Source organism: Aquila chrysaetos, chromosome Z, assembly GCF_900496995.4.
Source record: "Aquila chrysaetos chrysaetos chromosome Z, bAquChr1.4, whole genome shotgun sequence".
Classification (NCBI taxonomy): Eukaryota; Metazoa; Chordata; class Aves; order Accipitriformes; family Accipitridae; genus Aquila; species Aquila chrysaetos.
Genome location: NC_044030.1, coordinates 75,185,387 through 75,210,956, shown reverse-complemented (window position 1 = coordinate 75,210,956; position 25,570 = coordinate 75,185,387). Strand labels below are relative to the sequence as shown.

Sequence of the window (25,570 nt, the reverse complement as noted above, 5' to 3'; positions counted from 1 at the left end):
TCTGATGTCCACCTGAGCACATTTTAGCTGACTGAAACACTCTAAAATCTCACATCATTGCTGCAGATGAAGAGGAAGTGGCTATTACAGGAGGCAGAAGTGGTGTTGGGTGTTCTGCAGGTAGCAGAGGTCCAAGCCAAGCCGTAGCCCTGACCCCTGATTTAGACTCTTCAAAGTAAGGGTGCTATGCCAGCGTTTCTTTAAAACATCAGATCTTGTAATAAACACCTTTCTTAAGCTAGGCTACTGAGTAAGTTCACCAAACACACCTAAGGCCTTGGGACCGACTGCTCTGGGAGTCCATGGCCACCATGAGAATGTGCTGAGAGAAAGTAACCTTCCTAAATGAAAATATTATTATTATACAAAAAAACAAGAGCAGGGAGAGAAGGGGAGTAAGGTTACAAAGCAGAAAGCCGTGCCTGAACATCACATCCTTTTCTTTGAGATGTTGGTAGCCTCCAACCCTGATGCTGAGCCTCCCCTCAGGACTGGGCTAAGCAAAGCAGCCGCAGTCCCGCTGTCCAGGTCTGAGAGAAACTGCTCAGAATTTCTTCCACTTTTTATGCCCTGGGAAATCAGTCATTGCTCGATCCGATTTTTGTTTTATATTTTGCCTCCTTTGCGAAGAGTACTCCCATTAGCTGATCCATCCTCGACTGAATCTCTGCCTCAGAGGAACGGTAGCTAGGTCTCCCCGAGTGCCACCCCGTCCCTCAGCCCCTTGCCACCCCCGTGGGGGCCTACGGCCCTGCTGGCGGGGTTACGTTTCTCCTTGCAGGAGCGAGGGGGGGGGGGGGGTTAGCGGTGGGGACGCGGGCCCCGCGGCCCCGCTTCGCGCCCTCACGGGTGCTGGCAGCGGCTCCGCCATCTTGAGGTGCTGCGGCCACTCACAGGCCGCCTCCACACCCGCCGCCCCGGCCACACACCCCAGGGCGGCCCGGCCCGGCCCGGCCCTACTGCCCCATTGGCCCGACCGCGGCGGCTCACGTTGAGTCAGGCCGGGCCGGTGCAGCCGCCCCCGGTTGCATCAGCTGTGGCGGGCCGAGAGGCGCCTGCGCGGCGCCGTTCCCGCCCCTTCCCCGCTGCGCCGGGCGGCTCCGCGTGTGGCAATGGCGGGCGCTGACAGCCAGGTGGGCCCGGCACCGCGGCGGCGGACCGCGCTGGAGCAGCGGCTCTCTCCTCAGCGCGGCTGCCCCTCACCGCGGGCCGGGGGGTGTCCTGAGGCGAGGCGTCCCCTTCTTCCCGCGTCAGGCTTGGGGCGGGGGGCAGCCCTGTCAGGAGGACGGGTGCTGGCGGCAGGAGGCAGCTAGGCCTCTTCGCCCTCACCCTTATAGCGGCTCGCCGGGGGGTTTCCCCAGCTCCGGGTCGAAAGGCGGTGGGATTTACCTAAAGGTAAAAGAGCAGGGAGCTGGGTTGGACTTCCCGGGGCGAACAGGTCGTGTCTCTTCCCTGGTTTGTGGGGCTGAGGGGGGTTAAAGCGCCGTAGGTGTGAGCGACTGCTGGAGAGTGAGGAAATGGTGCTCGCCCTCTTCAGGTGAACGCTGGGGAAGAAAAAAAGGCAGACTGCGGGACGAAGAAAATGAAGGAAGGGGCCGGCGATGGAGGGCGGACGGAGGTGAGCTGCCCTTGGGCCACGGGGGTTTGAAAGATGCGGTCTCCTGGTTGCTGTCTTGTGTACTGCTGGCATTGCAGTTCACCGCTCTGAAGTATTTTATCTGGCGTTACAGTTACTCCTTTTCCCACTCTCTCTTATTTCCCAAAGTTTGCCACGAAGTGACTTTGTTGCTTTTTACACCAAGTTGTATTGGTGTAATGGGAGAGCAGCTTAGATTTCCATAGTTGCTGCTTGGTGATGCTTTTCACAGGGCCCCTGTTTGCACTAGGAGGTAGGGAGCAGATCTCTGGGATGAGGAAAGCCTGCATAAGGTGCTCTGCCTTTTCTGTCTTCATGGTGGGTAAACAGAGATCCCTCTGACTGCACAGAAAGGGCCTCCAGCTGCTGGCCAGTACTAATCTTGAGCCAACTGTATAGCTGTATAACCTTGGTTATGCCCAGGCTGATAGTCCTGACGTCATTATATGATGTACAGGCTGGAGTCGGTTTGTCTCCAGGTGGCTCAAAGTAGAGGTGTTTCCTCAGTTTTTTGACCTAATAAGAAAAATTTGTTTTTATGTTGGAACTTCTGCAGACTTTTCAAATTGATTTTTGTCCTTGTGTAGCTTATTAAACAGGTGTTTAATAAACTGCATAGTGGCATATTAACATATGTGTAGTTTATTAAACAGGTGTACAGTGGTACATTTCAAAGTAATTGTCATTAAGCTGAAGGCTTACAACATCACTATGTAATTAAGGGTATATAATTTGTAATAATGATGATTTGTTAGCTATAGCACATATATAGATATGGTCACATAACTGCTTGTGAAAAGTATATCCATTCTGTTTGCATGCTTGACATAATGTGATACGAGATTACTCTCATGATCTGTTATAGATTTTTTCCTTTGTCTTATTCATTATATCTAGCTGAATCCTTGGCCTGCATTTATCAATGAACGTTTAGAGATGTACAACAAACTTAAAGCTGAACATGATGCACTCCTTGCAGAAAGAGCTGCAAATGACAGTAAACCCATTAAAGTTACATTACCCGATGGCAAGCAGGTTGATGCTGAATCTTGGAAGACTACTCCTTATCAAATCGCTTGTGGAATTAGGTATGATTCTATTCTGTGATACACTCAAACGTTTTCAGACGGCTCTGTGTATGCAGGTTGTGGCTGTGTGGGTATGGGTAATGTATAATTTCTCTCTTAGTCGTTTATCTCGACTCTTCTCAAGGCATCTTGTATATCATAAACTGGAGGTAACCAATAAGGTTCTAGTTTTGGAGTGTAATTTTTTGCCTTATGAAGATACAGTTTCTAAAATTAAATAAGAATATAATTGAGATCTTCTAGGTATACATTAGTTGCATTTTTTTCGCAGCAAGTACTGTTGTCGCATTAAGAACTAATTTACTAATAAATTTACTCTATCAGATTGAATGTTAGCACATGCAAACCAGTTTGCATTGACCTGGGGAAGACAACTGCTGAGTGATGTTTCAGTTGATTTCAGAGAGTGTTAACTGTATGAGTATCTTTCACCTAACTGCATTTTTACTTGTGTGGGAGATACCCATCAAGAGGAGCATCGCACATCTCTGGGTTACTAAAACTTGCTGTGGAGTAGATTTGAACAATGCACAGTGGACACCCTGACAGTTAAAATTACAAAAACTGGGTGATTTCCTCGATGTTAAATGCCATTTTTTTTTTTTTTCATGTTTAGGTGCCTTGTCACTGGAAGTTTCTTTGCTTTTGTGATTTGGGATCAAGGAAAGGGTTTTTTGCCTAGTGGAAACAAAACTGTAAAGTTACTACATCAGAAGTGGTATTTGATAATTTTTGAAAGAGAAACTCTGTCTTTTATTGCAATAGGATTTTGAAGTCAGGTTAATTCTTTGAGGTGGTTGCCTCTAAGTCACATGTGTTAATGTATGAATGCCGAGTATACAGTACAGTTTTATTCCCTTGTCTCTGAGATGTGAGTAGGATTTTCAAGAATGTTCAAGACTGGCTAAACTGCTCTTTTATTTGGAATTTATGACATTGTACTCACTTTGAGCACTCCTGAAAATCTTATTCAACGTGGAGGGCAAATCTGGGGAACTTCTACTTGCTGATTTCAAAAGATTTTATACCGTGTATTTATTCTGTAGTCAGGGCTTAGCTGACAACACTGTTATTGCTAAAGTGAACAAGATGGTTTGGGATCTAGACCGTCCTTTGGAGGAGGATTGTACCCTGGAGCTGCTTAAGTTTGAAGATGAAGAGGCTCAAGCAGTGAGTATCTTCTACCAAAATTTGTTTGCCGTTGGATTTGCATTAAATTCAGCCTCGAGTAGTTATTTGCATCTTTACTGCGTTTGGAATATGAGGAGACAGGAAGAGGTCTGGGGTGTAGGTACCTCTGCATTTTCTAATAGTTCCTTACAAGGGAGATGCAGTACTGCGGATAATGTATATTCTGCTGTGTATTTGTAGTGAAGTCTGCTAGCAGTTGCTGTAGTTTAAGTCTGTTCTTGTTAAAATTTTATATTTGCCACTTTCGTGTTAATGTAAAGTAGGTCTTTTGAACTGACCTCTTCAGCACTGACTTTGAAAATGATACTAAGTACAAAAGTACTGTCTATGTACAACCATAAAAGTACTGAATAGGCTGCCTTTTTACTTTGTACGTGCAAAATTCAGATAAATGTGGATATCCACTAAATTTGTAAATACCATCTTTAGAAAAATAATTTGGTACAAGAAGTTGTCAGTCAAACTCATCACAGAGATCTCGCATTCAAACTTAAGAGTTTTTATATTGGCTAAATGATGGCTCCTGTGAGATTTATGTCTTCTGGTCTGCACAAATAAAAGTAGACTGAAGTCCTATAGATATGGGTTTAATTTGTCAAAACTTTAGGTGTATTACAACATGGAGTGCAATTTTTAACTTTATGAACTGTTCTACTTCAGTGCAGGATTTCCCATGCATAAAAGGATTAGGACCACAGCCTTATTTTGAAAGTGCATCTTTTGGTCTTTATGCAGAGCTGATTGATTAAAGTTTATAGAAAAAAAAGTTTCTGGATTAGTTTCCTGACTTCTTGACAATAATTGAATCATTTCAACAATAGGTGAAAATAAGAACTATTTGCTACCAGGCTGTAAACAGTTTTCCAGTGGTCTTTTGGAAATACTGGTGCTTAGGATGTAAGTGTTGCTGGGTGGGTGACTTCTGTTCTGCAGACTGCTCTAATGTGGGATCTGCATCAAGTATCCTTAAAAGCAAGCATTTCAGAAAAGGTTTTAAATAAAATACTCAGAAGTGCATTGTGTGTATTCAGACTGATCCCCTCTTTTTTGATTTCCATTAGGTATACTGGCACTCAAGTGCTCACATAATGGGTGAAGCTATGGAGCGAATCTATGGTGGCTGTTTGTGCTATGGCCCACCAATAGAAAATGGATTTTATTATGACATGTTCCTTGAGGAAGGGTAGGTTATGTATTTTTCTTTATAGGAGAAGGGTGATGGCAGTTATAGCAAAATTTCTGTTACCCACTTCTTCCCAGAACAAAGTCATCTGCAGTACTGCAGATTGCTTTGTTCTTTGCAGTGTGTCCCGTCCACAAGCTAGTGCGCTGCAACTGGATCAGAAATTGCAAGTGAAAGCAAGAATGATTCACTTTTTTTCTGTGTGTTTATTTTAGGGGTGTATCAAGTAATGACTTCTCCGCTTTGGAAACATTATGCAAAAAGATAATGAAGGAAAAACAAGCCTTTGAAAGACTGGAAGTTAAGAAGGAAACACTACTTGAAATGTTTAAGGTAGGCTGGTTTAGAAGGTTGTTTCTAGCATCATGCCGTTATTCTTTAAGCATTTGTAACTTTAGCCTCATGTTCTGTTAGTGGTAGAGGAAGGTCTATCAAATTAACTTTGTAAGGTGATACGTTCTTATAAGCTCATTTGTGATATTTTTTAAAAAAAATGAGCAAAGGTGTAATTCTTATGTTCTTGGGAATGTGTATCAGATTTTATGCAACTGTAAGAATTCTCATTCTTCCGCTGGGTGACATTGGCAAAATCTTGAAAGCCACATTCTTAATTTATTTCCCCCAGATGTAAAATTGCAATATATTATGCGCAGTTATGTTATATGCCTTTATTATATTGGCTCTTAGTAAAATGCTTTGGTGGTACTATAACTGCATGAGCTGATGTATTCAGAAAGCTCCATAAAACAGTTTTGAGAATGAGGACTTCTGAGAAAGTCCAAGGAACGCTAAAAGCTGATCCTTTCTCTTTAGTACCTAGCTGCAAATAATTTTCTGGCATTCCTGAGATAGACATTACACAGTTTTCACTGTTAGAACATCAGGAGAATCATAGTGTCATTCAGGTTGGAAGGTACCTCCATAGGTCTCTAGTCCAATCTCATGCACAGGACATGGGATCAACATTGAAGTCAGACCAGGTTTCTCAGGGCTTGTCCAGTTGGGCCTTCAAAACCTGTAAGGGTGGAGACTGCACAACCTGTTCTCAGGGCAGCTTGCTCCACTACTTGACTGTCTTTCTGTCTTTTATAATCCTCTTTTGGTGCAGTATAGTATCAGATTTGCAAATAATTTAAACTGCTGGCCAGTTCTCTTGCTTAACAAGGAGTTAACAAATATGTGTGTTGCTTCCCTTCTCAGTATAATAAATTCAAGTGTCGCATCCTGAATGAGAAGGTCAATACTCCAACTACAACAGTGTACAGGTAATTACACATGCATCATAATATTACTGGATATAACTTTCTAGGATGAAATATACCAAATGAATGTTTTCCTATTCTTAGGTGTGGTCCCTTGATAGATTTATGCAGAGGGCCTCATGTTAGACATACTGGCAAGATAAAGACCATAAAAATTCATAAGGTAAGTGCTGAAACTGCCTTAGACAAATGTTTTCACTGAAAATGTGTCGCTGTCTTTGGGCAATATGATAGTGGCTTATCCAAAAAAGTACTGTGAAATGGGTAACCTGGCCAAAAACTCAATATAACAAACTGGGAGAGGGTTGTGTGCTAGAACGATATTCAAATGGTCTGAAGCCCAACTAAGTGTCCAGGGCCTGCACTTCCAGCACAGATAGGAACGTGAGTGTGGCTTAAGGATTAGTTGAACTGTATCAATTAGAGTTTATAGTTTTTGCTCAGCTGATGGTTATAGCTGAGTGAATAAACAGTTGAAATAGGAAGGCTGCAAAGAAAGCAAATAGGCTTTAAAAAAAACATAAAAGAGAGATTGAAACCATTTTTACATATTCTGTTCATTTGTCCTTTTTGGAGTTTTCTATTCAGTGCTCTGAATTTAAGATTAAAACTCTCCTTATGCCTTAGTTGTTCTACATTAATTATAGTGATTTATTAATAATTGCATGCCTTTTCATAGCAGGCAGTAGTAGTAAAATGTGGAGGCTCCTCCTTTTCTTCAATGTTTTATTTATTTTTTGCATGTAGAATTCTTCCACCTACTGGGAAGGCAAGGCTGATATGGAATCCCTCCAGCGGATCTATGGAATTTCATTCCCAGATGCAAAAATGCTGAAGGAATGGGAGAAATTCCAGGAGGAGGCTAAAAGCAGAGATCACAGAAAAATTGGGCGGGTGAGACAGTTTTTCTGGTAATGTATTCCACAAACACTGTGTGGATCTAACCCCTTAACTGGAAGCATCTCGAAGACAGCGTGTACTTGCTGCCACAACCAAGATGTGACACAGTTGTATTTTCAGTCAAGTTGCAAAGTCAGGTACTTTTCTCTGGAAGAACATTAGAAGTCCTAAAGCAAATAACTTCTGTTTAGACTTTTCGCTGTTTTAAACATGATGACATCCTTATTCCACAGATCAATTGGAACAGAATGTGAACACTTCAGTCTGCAAAACACGAACACTTCAGTCTGCAGGCAATGCTCATTCCTACGCAGTTTGCTGCAGCCTGTTCACTCACAGTTCTTTTCTTCTGTGTGATTTCAGAATCCATAATACATTTCTATGGGTTTTTTGGTTGGTTGGGTTTTGGTTTTGTTTTTCAAATGGAAAACCCCTGTTAGATAATTGATAGTCCTGAACACTGTTACAAGGGCTGCTGCTAGGACATCAGGACAATATACAGAAGAATTCACTATATGCAGTGCTCAAGGATGTGCACAGTTTGTCACGTTAGCCATCTACAGTTCACACATTCAGTTCATGTGCAAATAATTAGCTGCAGAAACAGAACTAAATGTTACTTGTCAATGTACAAAGGCAGCTGTGGGGCACAGTTAGGAGTTACACATAAATGTGAAGTTTTGGAGCATCAGTAATGAATCAGGAAACCGAACAATCTCCTTCCCCTGTAAGTACTGACGGACATATAAATACTAGTGAAAAGGCATCTGATCTATTGGTATTGCTTTATTTTTTTTAGGGTTTTTTGAAAACTCTGAGTAGTGATGCCCAGTCAGTAGTAATTCATTTGTGAATGTTAAGTGAAAAAGGTGGTGTACAAATACTAAGTTTTTCAAATACTGTTTTTCTGCAGGACCAAGAACTGTTTTTCTTTCATGAGCTCAGCCCTGGTAGCTGTTTTTTCTTGCCAAAAGGAGCTTACATTTATAACACATTAATTGAATTCATCCGGGTAAGTAATGTCTTTTGGAAATCTTCTTATATAAGAAATTGCTTAATTTTAGAAAAATACATAACAGCATGCTACGTATAACAGTATTAACAGCCCTTCATTTCAAGTTACTTTAATCTCTTAGTTCCGTAAGCCACAGAACTAAAGAAACCTGGTCTCTTTGAATTGGTCACAATCTCTGCTAAGTTATGTTTCTATCAATACTTTATACCTGGAGTTAAAGCAGTGATAATGATGCTTTATAATATGAATTCTTTGACATCTAATAGTACAGCTAAGTTCTCACAACAGCTGTTCCACTGATGCATATTGATTTATTTTAATAAACTTATTAAATTTGGCCTTGTTAGAACTATTTGTCATGAAATTATGTGTAGGAAAAAAAATGCTGATCTTCCTGTTGTAATATTTAAAGTCTGTCTTATTATTGTATATTTGGGCTGCAATGTACTATCAAGTGTCATTGAATAATTAGAGAATGCTGCTTTGCTTGCAGGCAGGAAACTTGTTCTTCTTGCTTACTACAGAGGAATTGTTTGGGGGAAGGGTGGTGCTGGTGGAAGGGATGTATCCTGGCATGTCCAACTTGAATTTTTCTCTCCTCTTCCTCTTCTATTCTCAAGTCATGGACTTTTGTAGGCCAACATTTGTATATTTTTATGGCTGCAGATTGAAGACTGAGTACCATTACTTTTGTTTGCTTTGTTAGTTATTTTATGTACTGGGTCTGTTCTTTTAGAGTGAGTATCGAAAACGTGGATTCCAGGAGGTTGTCACTCCAAATGTTTTCAACAGCAAACTATGGATGACTTCAGGGCACTGGCAGCATTATAGTGACAACATGTTTTCCTTTGAAGTGGAGAAAGAAATCTTTGCTCTGAAGCCTATGAACTGTCCAGGACACTGGTAAATACGTAGCAAATCCAGTTTACCAAAGGTGCTGCTGATTCAGAAAAAAAAAAATCCTGTTTCTTTTGCCTGCTTAATTGTAAAGATGGCTATCTTCAGGTGTCTAGATGTGACATGCTGCCAGGAGTGATGTAATTATGAGTCTTGTATATGTGCTCTCTTTACTTGAGACACTGAGAAATGTCATTTTTCCATCATTACAGTGACTGTGTTTTAGACCCGAAGCTTACCTTGGTACTACAAAACCTGGATATCCAAAATAGATACTGGGCCATTGTCCATTTTGTGGCAATTTAGGCATTCAGGTTTTAATGCTCAGTTTTAGGAGCTGTTTTATCTTCTCTCTGTGAGGTGGGTGAAGCCTACCAGCTATAAGAGGATATCTGCATTTGTTTTCCGGGCAAAACTGGATGTGAATAATGGTTGTAATTCAGATTACATCATTGGCATTATGGGCACCTGCTTAGATACTGGCTGCTTCTCACTGGCTATTCTTTGTAGAATTTTGATTCTGGATGAGCTTCAAGTAATAAACTTTTCCTTCAGCCTTATGTTTGATCATCGTCCAAGATCATGGCGTGAGCTGCCATTACGGTTGGCTGATTTTGGTGTTCTGCATCGCAATGAACTGTCAGGAGCTCTTACAGGACTCACTCGAGTACGTCGGTTCCAGCAGGACGATGCTCACATATTCTGTGCTATGGAGCAGGTATGGGCTGCTATTAAATGAAATTGGGTATTAAAATCAGATTAACTGATTTTTCCATATTTGAGACTTTATTTCTATTCTCATAAAGATTGAAGAGGAGATAAAGAGTTGTCTGCAGTTCTTGCGTACCGTGTATGATGTCTTTGGATTTTCCTTTAAACTGAATCTCTCCACTCGTCCTGAAAAGTACCTGGGAGATATTGAAGTGTGGAATCAAGCTGAAAAGGTAAACAGTAGTTTTATTAACTTTTTATATGAGAGCAAGGCTGCAGCTGGAAGTCCTGTAAGAACATAGTCCCTTCTGGGAGGTACTGTGACAGATGGACATGAGCAATATAACTTCAATAACTGTCTTCAATTCAGTCTGGCTGCTGTAAATAGCTTACTCTGCATACAGAAGCAATCTCAATGTCAGAATCAAATTACCTCTCCCTCCTTCTCTTTCTCCTTGTATTTTATTGATAATTTAAAAAAAAAAAAAAAAAAGGAGGAAGAGAACCAATTCTGGCAGACTCTGTAATAAGACTTAGAGCCATCTTCCAAAAGCCAGGTTGCTTTCATGATTAAAGGTATGGGGTTAGCCCCTGGAGGTGCAGTGCTGGGGAGAAGATAGGGCAGGAATAGACATAAGGTGTATCAGGGTGGATCCCTTCTCAATATTACCTACAAGCCTCGACTCTAGCGTAAAAATTTCTTGCATCTTAGCTAACGCTGCTTGTTTGACCTCTTCCAAAATGAATGTATTAATTTTGTTTAAATTTGGACTAAATTTTTTTTTTAGCTGGGGCTCTTCCAAAACTTTTTCAGAAAATAAATGAGTTGCAGCAGTACCTGAGAAGTACTGAAAATTGGTAGTGTCACATATCTGTAGCAGCAGGCTGAGCTGATGCTGTAACATGGAAAGACAGCAAATGCTTCAGAAACACTGAGTGTATGTGTCCTTTATCTCTAGCAACTCGAAAACAGCCTCAATGACTTTGGTGAGAAGTGGGAGTTAAACCCTGGCGATGGAGCTTTCTATGGACCTAAGGTCAGTATGTTGCTAACCCCTAGCTGGGCTAGGCTTTTAATTCTGCTTGGGTGAGGCAGACGAAAGATACGATTCCTTGCTTTCCATTGATACTACCATAATCTGGGCAGTAGGGGTCCCGTAGCACGCAAATACTGTTCTTTGCAGTATAGTGGATGAGCAGAAAAAAACCCCAAAGTCTTCATGTGTTTGTAAAATGATGCTAAATGCTGCTTTCCCCAGAAAGACAAGTGTTGGGCATCTGTTTGTGCAGAATATTTGCCAGATGACTTCAAATAGGTACCTGACCAAGACAGTCTCCATTTAGTTAACATTCTGCTTTAAGTTAATTAAACAAATACAGATGGATGCTAAATGCTGTTAATATATGAAGAATGTTTTACATATCTTATTATGAGCAAGGGGGAGAAAATAGTGTGGTGGTGGTCTTGGGTTTTATTCATGATCTTCTTGGTAAAGACAACTTTTATTTTTCACTTATTGTCCTGCACATTCTGTTCCATGTAGTGTTATAACTAAATTTTAAATGTCAGTATGTGTTTCTAAAGCATTGGTGCTGTTTAGGTTTGGCTGGAGGATATAGAACAAAACTGATTCTTAAACTGATGACCTGGTACAAGCTGAGATGTTAAAATTTGGGATTAGGAAGATGGGATTATTTTTTATAGTTCTCTAATACCATTTTAAGGTGCTGCACAGCTGAAATTTTGTGGATTTCCAGGTACATAAACTCTGACATACTTCAGAGAGAAATAATACTCTGTGATCCTGGCTTTCACATCACTTTAACACTCATTTCATTAATTAAACCCAGTTTACATGTATAAACTATTTGCTGCTTAAACAGAGCTGATTGCTTTAGTGGGAAACATGAACAGAAGGCGGCACTGTATTACCACAGCAATCGCTGCATTGGAAATAATCCTTTGGGCGACAAGTGAATCCTAAGTCATGAGAAAAACAAAAATAAACTTTGTGGTAAAACAAATTTTTGAAAAATACTGCTTTTACTAGCACAGTTTCATAGCTGCATTGAGCTGCGGGTGGGTTTTGGTATTTAAGAAGCCCCTTGCATTGATGTTGTGGTTTTGTTGGCTTTTTTTAAAGCTGTATCTTCAGTTTGCACAGATTAAGTAGGGCTTTCTAGAAATTTCCTGATACCTTTGAGCATAAAGACAGAGAGCCTTACAAAATTACTTGTAAATCTTTCCCTAATAAACCTACACTACATTTATGTCTATATTCAGTCATCTAGTAAACAGGTTCTGATTTCTTTCTTTGTATGCTAATAGAATCAATTTCCTTTTATGGGTTGTAGGTGAAATGTGTTATAGCAGCTAATCATTCATAATGTGAAATGCAAACAAGATTTAGTAATTTCCTCAGTTGATTTGAAAGAAGGCAAATATCTACAGGAACCTTTGTTAACCTTAATTAACCTTATACTTGCTCCTAATACACTCTAGCCAAAGTAAGGTGAGCAAACACGTAGCTTTTTGCACTGATTTTAGTGGAAACTAGTTAAAGTTACATTTTTAAGTTAAACTCTACATCTAGGGTACCTTTAAACTACTTGGATATTTTTTTTTTCCTGCTCTGTAACTGGGTGATGTAAAATTAAAGACGGTTGTAAATTATTTTGATATAAGTTCTTTGGTGAGTAGCTGAACTATGATGAACTCTGGCTTCTGAATGCAAAATTGAAAGACATTTAGAACTTCAGTTAACAAAACACTGATCTGTTTGTTTGATACCTAAATTAAAATAAGGCACACAGCCCCAGCACAGCCATACTGGTAAAATGATAAATAATAGAGCAATGTGGTAAATAAGGTCAGGACACTGTAAATACACTGTTTTCTATCCGTCTCTCTGTCTGACTTGTATCATAAGTGTACTCAGGGTTAAAGGGTAAGATGCAATAGAAAGAATAGGTGTGACTGTACATACTCATAGTCAGAACAAGAGTCATTGATTAATATGATCCCTACTGGTAAGTGGACTATTTAACAGTAGGATTCTCATCCCATGTTCATGCCCTTGAATTTGTAACATAACCTACAAAGTATTCAAGTATTGCATGATAAAGGAGTATAAGTTCTCCAGTTTGAGGTTGAAGAAATCTCATTTTTGGCGAGACATATTCAGTTCTGATCTTGCACTTGCACTTACATACTGCTGAACTCACTTGGTGAAAAGGCCCGTGAGAGTCCCAGATTGAAACTCGCAAAAAATAGTCTGAGGTATTAAATGTAGTTCCCCCTGAAGTAATGTCTCTCTACTTGCTCACCCTGTTTTTAGCTCTAACATTTTTTTTGTATCAGAGCCTGAAAATCATTTAAGTCCTAATGCAGGCTGAAGTAAAAGTATGTTGTCTAAAACCACATAGAGTTCCTCTACATTGAGTGAAACCTTCCATCTTAAAACAATGAGTTTGCTTTCAGAGGGGCATGCTTTTATCTTAAACTGTACTAAAAGTTTGTGTCTTTTTGTTTCTAAGATTGACATTCAGATTAAAGATGCCATTGGCCGCTACCACCAATGTGCTACGATCCAGCTTGACTTCCAGCTGCCAGTCAGATTTAACCTCACCTTTGTCAGGTAAGCACAGAGGCTGGTGGTTTTAATTGCTATATAATCTAACTTCCCTGTCACTTACAGGCGTAAGTTTACATCAAGAAAAAGACTTATATTTTAAAAAAAAACAACAACCCACCTTTCTTCACAGCCATGATGGTAATGACAAGACAAGACCAGTTATCATTCACCGGGCTATCTTGGGATCTGTGGAGAGAATGATCGCCATTCTAACTGAAAACTATGGAGGCAAATGGTAATGTTGAAAAGTAGATTTATTATTCCCGTTTGAGCAAATGCTTTATGTAGAAGAGAAATTAGCCCCAAGCATGCAAGAATATGAGGGTTTGTTCTGCTTGCTTGCTACAGAGACATGCCGTAGGTGTACCACAGGGCAATTCCTTTTGAACCACCTTCCTTAGATATTAAATAATTCTAGATATGGTAGCCTCTATGTGATACCACTCATAGAGGTGCAGCATACAGCTTGTCTGCCCAAGGTGTATATCTCTCAACTTTGCTTTTGCAGCTGGGCTGCCTTGCAACGAGTCATTTATGTAGGCCATCTGCTTTACCTGCTGCAGTATAATACCTGACGGGGATGACCCCTCTGATTATTACAAGACTCGAAAGTAAACGTTTTCCCATGGTTAGTAATAAGCTCAACAATTCAATTATGATTTGTTGTCTGTTGTAAAACACAACTTGAATCTTCAGGTCAAAAAGTACTTTTGTCCACACTGCAATTCTTTTAGACACTCAGTTCTTTTGGGGAGATAAATTGTAACAAGTATAGGGCTGTCACTGCCTCTGAACCCAATCTTAGCAGCTGGCGTTATGAATCTCTTGTTTAGATTTTAGTCCTATCTGTTAAGAGGATTGTTCATACTAAAAAATTACTGAAAGCTCTATAAACTTGTTTTGTTTGTTTATTGAAGGCCTCTCTGGCTGTCTCCGCAGCAGGTAATGGTGGTACCAGTGGGACCAACGTGTGATGAGTATGCTCAAAAGGTGATGTATATGGTTTCGGGGCTTTTTTTCTCAGTATATTGTATTTAGTTGAGATACTTGGTTATTAATGATTAATAGTATTTATCCCAGATAAATGTTACAAGTCTTTGCATGTTACAATGTATCACTTTTATATTGCAATGATAGTTATTAGCTGCTGAAGTTGTAGATGTATTTTAAAGACAACTTGAAATAGATTGTGGGTAGCTAAACAACAAATGCTGATCTGTGTGAGGCTTTTATTTTTGGAAAACTTAGTTTTTTCTCTCTAGCTCAAAAGCTGTCTTACCCTTCAGGTTCTAGTCTCCCATGGCCATGTGCATCTTGCAAAAGCAGTAAGAAAGATGAAAATGGGTCTTTACATATTTAGCATCCGGCAGACCTTCTCCTGAATTTCTTTCAGGCACATTATACATAAATAAAATAGTCTGCAAAACAAAAAAAAATAATGTTCTAATCAGAAAGCTCCATCGTGCTGCTGCCTTTCACAATATCAAACTCAAATCACTATTCAGCACAAAACATTAGATACTCACATCACTGCTTAGTTATTTAGTGTGTATGTACTTGCACGATAGCTGACCTGTTTTCATTTCTTGAACTGGGCTCATCTCCAATGCCTGACCCAATGACGGTGCTTTTGCTTTAGGGGTCAGATAAGCTTGACTGGCTTAAGTCTGCAAGTCATAAATAGTTCATTGCCATGAATATCCTATAGTGACAGTTTAAATACTTTTTCTCCTAGGTCAGGCAGCACTTCCACGATGCTGGATTAATGGCAGATGTTGATGTAGATCCTGGGTGCACGCTGAACAAGAAGATCAGAAATGCTCAGCTTGCACAGTATAACTTTATTCTGGGTAACGTCTAGTGCATTTGTTACCTTATCCTGGCTGACTTTCTTGCATAGGTTATAGGATTTGATCTTTCTCCTGTGAGCAAGGCAGAGTGTGGTAGTCAGTGTTTTAGGTCACTTTGCTCCTAAGAGTCTCCATTCCAGGGAGCCTCTCCTGCCTGCATGATAGGCTTTGCTGGCTTATATAGCTGTCACTGAAAGGAGGTCACCATGGCCCAAGGCATTACTGCTGCTTTAGAAAAAGGTCTTTGCTGTCCTCTGGTCAGCAATGTGGAGACATACATGAAATCTCTTGCCCTTTGTCAGTCAGATTGTTGAGCAATTTTTCCACATCCCCCTCACCCCCCATCCCCAATAATTTATGCTCTTGTTTCAAGTGTAGCAAAAGAAGTACCGTATTTTCACTGCATTCTGCTGTGGTGCACTTCTGAGCTATACATGTATGCATAGGAGAAGACTCCTCCACGAGAGGGTGATGCAGGGACAATTAGAAACTGACCCTGAAGTATGTGATTTGAAGCACCACGTTAGTCATGTCATCTAAACTGGGAACCCCTAAAACTATCTGGGATCCATTAGAGTAGAAGGAGCCTTTAACAGAGAAACTCTACCCTCAGAGTAATTGATAGAATCATGAATAAAGTTCTTGTGTTCTTTAAAAGTTTAAGCATATGATACAGATAAGACACAACCACATTTTACTTTCAAGACCACAAACAAATGATCAGCCTATCAGGGAAAAAACCTCACCTAACTTACGTTCAGAGGGTGTTTCAAAATGTTGTCCCACTGAATGTAGATGGGGTACCAGAGAAATAAATAAAATCTCCTGTAGCAACATTAAAGTATATTACATAAAATTTGTATTAGTAATGAGACACACATATAGTTCCTTGGTATTTGTATCTTAAAGTAAAACAGCTTTGGGATTTACCAATAAACTATCTTGCTGTCTCTGTAAAGAAAACAAATAGCTATTGGTTATTTACAATCAAGTTGTCTTTCTAATCTTTGCCCGTAAGTACTCCATTGGTTCTCTCTAATAAGAAGTAAGTCAAGCTGGACTTACTAAGTTTACTTTTCTCTTTACTTATATTTTGCTAAGCTGCTGTTCATAAAACCTGTTAAATGATACGAGATTAAATAAGGCTATCGGCTGTTGCAAATCTAAGTGGGGGGAGCTGGGAGGAGGGCAAAGAAGGATTTGATTGTGTTGGTAAGCTCTTTATAATTTTTGTTTAGTATGCCTAAGTTTTAAGAGAATGGGAGGGGGAAAAAAAGAGCTTCCTAAGTGTTAAGTTCATTCCTTTGCATCTTGGTTGTTTCTAGTTGTTGGTGAAAAGGAGAAGGCAAGTGGAACAGTTAACATCCGCACCCGAGATAACAAAGTGCATGGTGAGCGTACAATTGCAGACACTGTGGAGAGACTGCTGGAACTGAAATGCTCTCGCTCCAGACAAGCTGAAGAGGAATTTTAACACCATCTGCCCTCGCTGGCATAAAAAAAGATTCTAGTTTTCTTAATTCAGTTAACCACAGAGTTTTTGTGCTGAACAAGATTTGAAATATATTTCACATTGGACCTCTTGCTCACTTTAGCAGAGATTTTTCTTTAATCAGAAATGTGTCTTTTTGTAAAAAAAACCAATTTTTCACAAACCTTGAAGTAAAATTTCCTGGCCTCTGACAATGACAGGTGAAGCAAGATGAAATGACTTTCTGTGACTGCAAGGGAAAATGGAAATGTTAATCAGGGATACCCATAGCATTCTAACTACCCTGTTAAGAATAAAACACATTTTGGTAACAAATGTTTTTCATGAAAGTTAAACAAAAGACCTCAGGCTTAAGAAACCACACACAAGCCATGCACTGTAGGAGCTTTTGGAGTGTCTCCTTTAGCAAGGAAAGTGGTACCTTGCAGTCTCGTCTGCTGGTCTTACACCAATTAAATATGTTAACTCTGAACAGTTCCCACTGCCATGAACGGGGCAATGGAACAGAGGTCTCCCACTTCCACAGCGATTGCTGCCTCTGGGAGTGGCTCAGCTCTCACTGCATGACACTCCTGACATGGGGCCATCTGCCAGAGAGCACTGAGCTGCCAACCAAAGCCAACTATACCCTTTTCCAGAGGCAGTATCTGAAATGTGCTGGCTCTCAGGGAAGGTTGTTGTAACTGTAGAAGGCGGTAAGACTGTCTGGAAGAGAGAGGGCATAGTAGGGCCAAAGAAACAGCTAAGAAAAGCAAGAGCCTTGGGAACAGAGAGTGTTTCTATTCTTACACTGAGCTGTCCCTTCAGTAAGGCTGTATATGTCACAGCAGAAACAAGAATGTACTGGACTAAAAAAGGATAATGTGGTTTGTTGGTTTTTTTTAAGACAAATGCAATTTTTCAGTTTAATAGGTACAGTCCCTTTCAGTGGAACACTTCCTTCCCAAACCTCCAGTCCAGGGTATTGCATATTCAATTAGCAGCCCCTCCTATCACAGTTGAGGGATCACATCAACTGGTTTTGGGTTTGGTTTTTTGATTGAGGTTTTTTTTGCACATCTGGCTGACAAGAGGCAAATGTCTGTCACTGACAAAAAATAAAATCATGGTCTGAGGTTTTTTGGTTTGGGTTTTTGTTTTGTTTTGTTTTGTTTTTTTAATCTTAACTGACCTGAACAGCTTCCAAAGGTGGTTGGTAACTGTTCCTTTACAAAGAAAGCTATTGCTACAGCCCTGGCAAAGATCAGACAAAGCTGAGGACAGGTTTGAACCATCCTATCTTTTGAAAATCTCCCAAGTCTCACCATTTCCTTTATTATCTGGGCAGAAGCATTTTATCTAGCCTTTTCTCACTTATCTTTCTCAGGGGCAATGGTAACATTGTATCAACACTTGAACCTGCTGTGAATTCAGTCTCCCTAGACCACAACCCCAGCAACTTCTAGCAAAATCTATTTTGTCCTCCTTTGGTTCATTCAGATTAAATGTTCCATCTAACTGCTGTGGGAAAAAAAAGGGGGAGGGGGAGGAATTGACTTTCTACTGCCTTGCTGCTTTCAAAATTACTACGTGGGTTATTATTTTCGGTACTTTGCACCTGCTTTGCTATGCTGTGAAGTGACTGTTGCTTGTGCAGAATGGTGGAATCAGATGTCAGCTATCCCTGGGGCAGAAGGACTTCATCAAATGTTGAAGCAAAAACAGAGTAGATATCTGTCCACCAGGAAGAAGGAGCCACTAGCTCTCTTTCTCTCTAGGAATTGTGCCTGAGATCACCTTTCCACTAGGCTGGTGTATTTGTTGATTTTCAGAGAGAGCTCTGCCTTTTGTTTTGCAGGGATCCCTACGCACACTAGGATTAAACTGCCATAGTCACACAATGATACTGATGCTGTGAAACGCTAGCCAGTACTGTGTATGGCTCAGTAGGTGTCAGTCTTGGACAAGTTGCCCTGCTACAGAAACCTCATTGACTTAGACCATGCTTTTAAATACCTATATAACAATATATATGTACATACATGAACATGTTACTAGAAACAACACCTAAGAGTACAATCCAATAAAATACGTACCTCCAGCAGGGTGTGGACAGAATGAAGGTGTCTACGTCCAAATTGTGATCTGTGCCACGCTGCACTCAAGTGCCATCTAAACTCAAGCTCTCTGCTATTTAAGTTCTGCAGCTGCCAAGAGGTGTGGACATGCGCAGAAGCAGAACTGGCCTGGCCTGAGCAGCACATCCTCTCTTGGTCCAACCAGAAGTCCTCTGAAGAGTAGACTTTGATCGCTGCTTATAATCTTTGGTAGGACTAAGCTCCCGACAAAGTACTGTGCATGTCTTCCAAGGCAGGAGGATGCAACTTTGGTGTCATAGCTTAATGGTGGGACCACTTGTCAAGCAGGAGAGAAGCCTTTGTATCATTCTTTCCAGGGTCTGAGAAGGCTGAAAGCCACCTCTCCAGTTCTGCAGAGCGTGCTCTGATTACTGGCATTAGGCAAGAGAAACAAAACATTTGCAGCTTGGTTTTTAGTCTACATCCTTAGGGAGATTTTCATGGGCATGTAAATCGCCTGATGTTTACCACAGACTCCTCCATGTTATGAATGTTTCCTGTGGAGTAGCTGATAAGGTACAGCTCCAACTCTGCTTTACTTCACAGCACGTTTTGTTCGCTCATACCTTAAAGCAGATTTCGAAGCAAATCACTGAAGAAAGCACACAGAATGACAGGGAAGTAAGATACCTAACCTGATAGATCATCCAAGTATATACAGAAAAGGTCTGGCAGGAATTTCTGTACCTGGCAGGAATCGCTGTGCCAGCCTTCAGTTTTCGGTGAAACTCCTCAGTTCTGCAAACTCCCATAAAAGAGTTTCCCCTGGCCCAGAGCCATCTGGACACTGCCATGACCAAAGGGTAATTCAACTAAGACTCTTCCTGTCATATCTTGGGATGAAATTCACACAGTGGCTGATAAGACTTCCTCAGTTACACCACTGGGACAATCTGGTGCAGTTTCAATATTCAGATTCAGTAATGTTACGTGAACTCCTCTAAAAGCCCTGAAGCATCACCTTTGGGGAGAACCCAGCTGTGAGATAAATTGTTAATTGGTACCTTTACACTGTCAGTCTTGCTCTGACAACATTTTTTTTTCCATTGCATCCAAACCCTGTCCATGTCTGTTCCCCCAGAAAAGCAAACACAGCAAACCTTCTGGGAAAAGAAAGCTAGTTTGCCAAGTCTGATTTTTTTTTTTTCCCATGTTAGAGTAGGCCAAAATCAAGGGGTCTTTGAAAACTCATTTCAGGCCCTGTGTAATTTTATGATTGCCTTAGTCTTCTCCACCATTTCTTAACTGCACAGTCAATTCTGGCAAAGATCTAAGCAACTGGCCCTCAAATCAGATAATGGTAAACTGATGCAATGAAAATTAAGCATTGCTAGAGGCTATGCTTATTAAAAAAAGACAGCACTTACTTACTGCTTGGTGCTTAAAGAGTTTTTCCAAAACCACTCAGCCTTTGTACACACTGGTGTTTTCCATCTGCCTTGGACAGGAATATTCCTTCACTATTGTCTGGGTGTGGGTGATGCCTTGTTAGCCACTGTGATTTAATATGCTCACACAGAATGAGCTACATTTGGCCTTGTATCAAAGTTAATTTTTTTTCACATAGGAGAGCCTCTGAAGCAAGACACACATTAACATCTTCCAGTAATTTACTAAAAAGAACATGTGCTTAGATAAACTGGGTCAGGCAGGGACATTCTATAGTGTTCTCAGACTTTAAAGTCATCTGGTCTACACAATTAGTTTCAATACATAAGGTATCTGCCTCCCTCTTAAAACAATATCCTTCCACTGTATCACAAAGCTCTTCTGCAAACAGGTAAATGTTCTGAGATGCACAGAAGTCAGCTGTGAAAACTGAAAAAAAGCCACCAACCAAACCTAAAGTGTTCAGCATCCAGGAAAAAAAAATAATTATGCCAATTAAATATGACAGGGCTTCCACAAAACAACTGTATATATCTAGCTGTATTAAAAGATAAGGTAGTAGGGACCACTAGAACAGAGGCACAACAGCTGAATCCATACTGCATCATGAGACAGCCTTGGCTTCCCCAAAGTCTTTGGAACTGCCTCTCTGGGATTCTCCAGAGAGACAAGCAGAAACAGGGACAAGAAGGTTGACAGAGGGGAGCAGAGATTAAGCAAGAAAGCGTGGAACAAAAACACACAGTGCTCTCCGTGCTGACATCCAGATGCAAAGTACAATTAAGGTCCTTGGAGTTTGAAGCATCCCATGCTGTGATGGGTTTATCTCACTAGATTAGAAAAGAATATGTTCACTGTGTGCCAGTTTGTGGCTGACACTTAAAAACACCTTTTGCTAGCCATCACAAGAAGCAGGGTTAGAAACCAGACATTTATTGATTTATTACATTCCTGAAACATGACTCTTCATTTTGGGAATTCTCAAAACTAACAGTTGTACATTGAGTGTGTATGGCAACCTCAGCGCAAGTTAACTTAATATTCTGCACTAATCTAATTATGTTTAATACACACGTTTAATTGCACACTTCAGAGACACTGTAACCTGTCTACAACACATTAGTAATAAAAGGAAAATTTCTCTCTATTTTTATTCAGTGGGATAAAGAGCATAAGGATGTGAAATCTCTACCCCTCATGTATCTGCAAGGATGGCAGGCTGCACACTGGAACAGCTTTGAATGAACTGAGCACTAGACTTCTTAGCTATGAATATGAGCATGAATATGGAAAGACACCTTTTATTGGTGCAGCCACTGAAATGTCAAAATGGGATGAATTACTAAGCTTGCCCTTCCAAGAAGCCATTGCCAGTTGAGAGTTAATAATCATACAATGACACTAATTCATAAATGCTCCACTTTTAGCTATGGGAAATCAAATCACACATATGTATTCTTAGTTCTGGCCCCCACATCAAGACAGATGGTGTCAGCAGAGAGATCAGGTGGTCCAAATACCTTCAGATCATAATAACAGGACAAAGGGATCAAATAGAGACTTTCTTTAGGAGTAAGATTTCTTTCTTTAGGATTTTTAAATGACTGTAAGTCTTTGAGCATATCATCCCTGAACAGATTGTACATTCCCTTTACTACCAAGGTTCCCCCTTCTCACACTGAAAGGCAGATATCCCTACACTCCTCAGCATCAGGAGGCTGAGCTATTAATATCTTTTATTACCAGAGATTTTTCTGAGACTGTTCACAGAGTGGAAATAAAAATAATTTCAGAATGTTTGGGTTTTACTTTCCAATGACAAGTTTATTTTGTTTTTTCAGTATAAGACTTTTTCCACAGAATAAGACTTTCAAGGTCTGACTAGAAATTACCATCAAACAAATCTCCATTTCATCGTATGATATATGAACTTGTATCATTCTGGATTTGCAGGTGGGGAAATTAGACTTAAGGAGGAACAAAGAGCACATTATTTTAAAGAAATTCAGAGCTGGTTTTTTCAGGGTTCAGGTCCCTCCTTTCAGATTTCATGTACAGACTGTCAGAGGAATCCAGCATTTAGCCTGGCTGGTTTGGAAAGGACAACAACTCACTGATCTGAAAAGCCGACAAAAAGAGCTGTTTAAAAAAACCTCAACTCTTGCAACTGAATTCAAGGAAGATCTCAGAATCTAGAGTGGGACTCAACTGGAAACTAGAGTCCATAACTGATTCTGCAATCAGCTGCTGCCTGGCCCTGAAGCACCTAAACCACAGAGGCCGTGTCGTATTCATCTAAAAGTCGCCAGTTGCCATGCACTGACTCCCTGTCCCAGACGTGGCATCCCCCATTTTATTCCCTCCTCTGCCTGAGGGGATTCAAACCCAAATCCCCAGCATCCAAAGAAGAGCATATTGTGAGGCTGGGGTCTCTTCTATATAGAAAAAGACAAAAGAAAAGGGAAGAGAGTAAGGAAATACAGAAAACAGGGCCTGCCTGTGCTAATAGATATGGTACACTTATTGGGGGCTTCAAACACTTTTCTACTTTATAGGAAGGAGCTACTCTTTTCTCGCCACCAGCACATAAAGTTAGAACCTTTCTTTACTATTTCTGGTTTAATGAATGTTGATTTCCCAGCAATTAACTCCTGAGTTTTCAAGATGCTCCACATAGAGCCAGTGGAGCACAAGGTGCAATGACGTGATGTATGGCTTTGTGTTCTCAACAGAAGAATAATTTGCAAAGCAGTACTTTGTTTACAGGATAATCTGTATGTTGCAATTAACAAACTCATCAGAACAAGTATCATAAACCACTGATAAGGTTGTTTCAATCATCCCTATGTATGGAGGGTAGTGCAGGGAGATTATGGCAAGCTGTCACTCTTTGTCTAGCAGTGTTTCCAAGTGAATGGAAAAAAGTAACAGCTATCGTTTGTGATATCAGTCTGCACATGATTTAAGATACACCAAATAATGCAATTTTCTGTCCATGTCAATGAAGAAAAGCAAGTATTGCACTGCTTAGAAACCTCTGTCTTGTACTATCCATTAAAACTTAAGATGGAGAAAGGTATCAGTATGTATCTCATATGGAGCAGTAGTCTCACCACAGTAAATGAAGAACCTGCTGAAAGACAAAACATTGACACCATTCTTATCCCACCCTGCTGTAACCAGAATAAAGCACTGCTGAGTATGGTATAATTACCGTATATCCACAGCTAATCAATCATGCTTGTTCAGACAAGTATTTCTGGGCTTGCAATATTAGAGGGTGCTAGGAAAGCAGAGATGCCTGTGTCAGGGCTCATGAGGTGGTGGGTATTTGCTGTCCCTGCCCTCCTAGCACAGATGCCACCTTCAATGGCAAAGGAAATGATGATTTGAAGTTCAGCTGCACGTATTAACCCAAACTAGGAACACTGAAATCTCTGTCCTCACATGTGCCAGGAGCTGCCAAGTGGGTCCTCTCTACAACTCCCCTCTCTTCCCCACCATGGATGAGCAGCCCATTCATTCACAGCTTCAAACCCCTGGGAGAATACCGTTTGCTTATGAACAGTAATTTATAATGCCTTTGTTATATAGCCTCTTTTTGAACATGATAACATGAGCTTAAATGGATTATCTGTGTCACAGCTGAGACAAAATAAATAAGAACAGCAACCAGTGGAGCAATCTAAAGATAATGTCTACAAATCTTAGTTCACTAATGGCTAACCTATGCAAGCCAGGGTTTTATACCAGTTGAAGGAATAAATGCTAAGCTCAAAATTATAATGGAAATCTGGACTAGAAGTTTTAACTTCCCATCCTCAGCTCTGTCCCTTTATCGCAGGGTCATTCTTCTTAAAAACTGTCCTGGTGATGTGGCAGTAAATCATATAATATGATTAATATAACAGTATTAATGCAGTGCCAAGGGACCTCAAACAAGATCAAAACCTCATTGTTCAAAGCTGTACACAGGCAGCCTCTGCTCTGAAGAGCTGGCGATTTAATTACAGGGTGCACCAGGAGTGCAGAGCGCTGTGGTGACTTACCTGGTGTCACTCTGCAAACCCCTGGAAGAATTAGACCTTCAGACTTGCAAACCAGGGCTCTGCTCCCCTCACCACACTGCCTCTTCTGTGTGTTTGCCAAGTAGCATTTTTAATTAGATTGCATTTGTTAGAAGAAAGAGCAGCCATGCATATGTGTGTGTATGTATGTGTGCAGCACTGCCAACAGGCACGGCACAAGGGGATTGCTGTTTCTTGCACCACTCATTTTTAGCAGCTGCCAGTACTCACTGACCCAGTGTTTTGCATCAGAGCAGTAAGTGAACCATGCTATCAGCCATAGAAAGAGAAAAGAGATGTGGTCAAAACTTTTTACCTTTAAAAGGATGGAGCTCTTCTGCTGTTTAAATTGCAGCTGTAATAAAACCCCTGCTCCGAGTCCCTGTGGCAATGCTCTGTGCTGTAGCATTTAGTTTGTGGATCGTGAGAGTGACTCCCTGTTTTCAGTGGGACCACCTTCACCTCAAATCTTTAATGCCTTTTTCCCTCCAGCCTTTAACTGCTGGTCTGGCCCAGCAGCTGCGCAGCATTTGTAGATACACACAGTACCCCTCTGAGGCCCAATTCAGCAAAACAAGGGGGACCTGCAGAGGGCTAGTGTTACCTCTGCTAATGCTGACTGCAGGATCAAGCCTTTGCCTCCTCTGGACACTCACTGACCAGGCATTTGGCACCCAGGCCCATCTGTGTCACCTGCTGTGTACAGCTCTGCACGACCTGTTCCTCTGGACTGTATCGGCTCTGTTTCGGGGTCTCCAGGAAAGAGCAATCTCACAAGGGCCGTGCTGCCCAGATGGCAAGAGGAGCCCTGGGAGCCCAGAGCGGTGCTGCTTCAAAAGCCTCAAAAGGAAAATCAGTCAAGTCCTTCTCTGGTATACCTTGGCTTATGGTATTTCAGGCCCATTATTGATTCAGTGCTCAAAATATCACCAGTGTCTTTAAACGGTTATTATCTATGAGAGGTCTTCAGTTCTTCAGAAGACAACAGTCTTCATAAACTATCATGGTTAATGAAGTCTGGAAAAAAACAGACAAAGAAATGTAACCTGCTGTTTACTTCTGCCCCACAGTTCATCAGCAGGGCCTTCAGACCTGGTGCACCCACCAAGCAGGCAGTTTTCATCACACATCATGATC

The 25,570-nt window shown here is 40.8% G+C and overlaps 1 protein-coding gene across 1 annotated transcript; it reads left to right on the top strand.

The window, feature by feature from the left end:
• Window positions 1–1,015: 1,015 nt before the first annotated feature.
• Window positions 1,016–17,978, top strand: TARS1 (threonyl-tRNA synthetase 1). The gene is made up of 19 exons (XM_030004781.2): window positions 1,016–1,133; window positions 1,538–1,618; window positions 2,534–2,724; window positions 3,771–3,894; window positions 4,977–5,098; window positions 5,314–5,431; window positions 6,299–6,363; window positions 6,445–6,523; window positions 7,108–7,254; window positions 8,174–8,272; window positions 9,012–9,178; window positions 9,728–9,890; window positions 9,979–10,116; window positions 10,843–10,920; window positions 13,421–13,521; window positions 13,649–13,753; window positions 14,436–14,508; window positions 15,254–15,368; window positions 16,694–17,978. The coding sequence occupies exons 1-19, from the start codon at window positions 1,113–1,115 to the stop codon at window positions 16,840–16,842; spliced, it is 2,136 nt and encodes a 711-aa protein (XP_029860641.1). The 5' UTR covers window positions 1,016–1,112; the 3' UTR covers window positions 16,843–17,978.
• Window positions 17,979–25,570: the final 7,592 nt, after the last annotated feature.

What these genes read in the sequence shown, in the direction of transcription:
- TARS1 (XM_030004781.2), top strand. Translation starts at nt 1,113, where the DNA reads ATGGCGGGCGCTGACAGCCAG. An exon ending in AAGATGAAGAGGCTCAAGCA is followed by an intron (nt 3,895 to 4,976) that starts GTGAGTATCTTC and finishes GATTTCCATTAG; the next exon opens with GTATACTGGCACTCAAGTGC. An exon ending in GACATGTTCCTTGAGGAAGG is followed by an intron (nt 5,099 to 5,313) that starts GTAGGTTATGTA and finishes TGTTTATTTTAG; the next exon opens with GGGTGTATCAAGTAATGACT.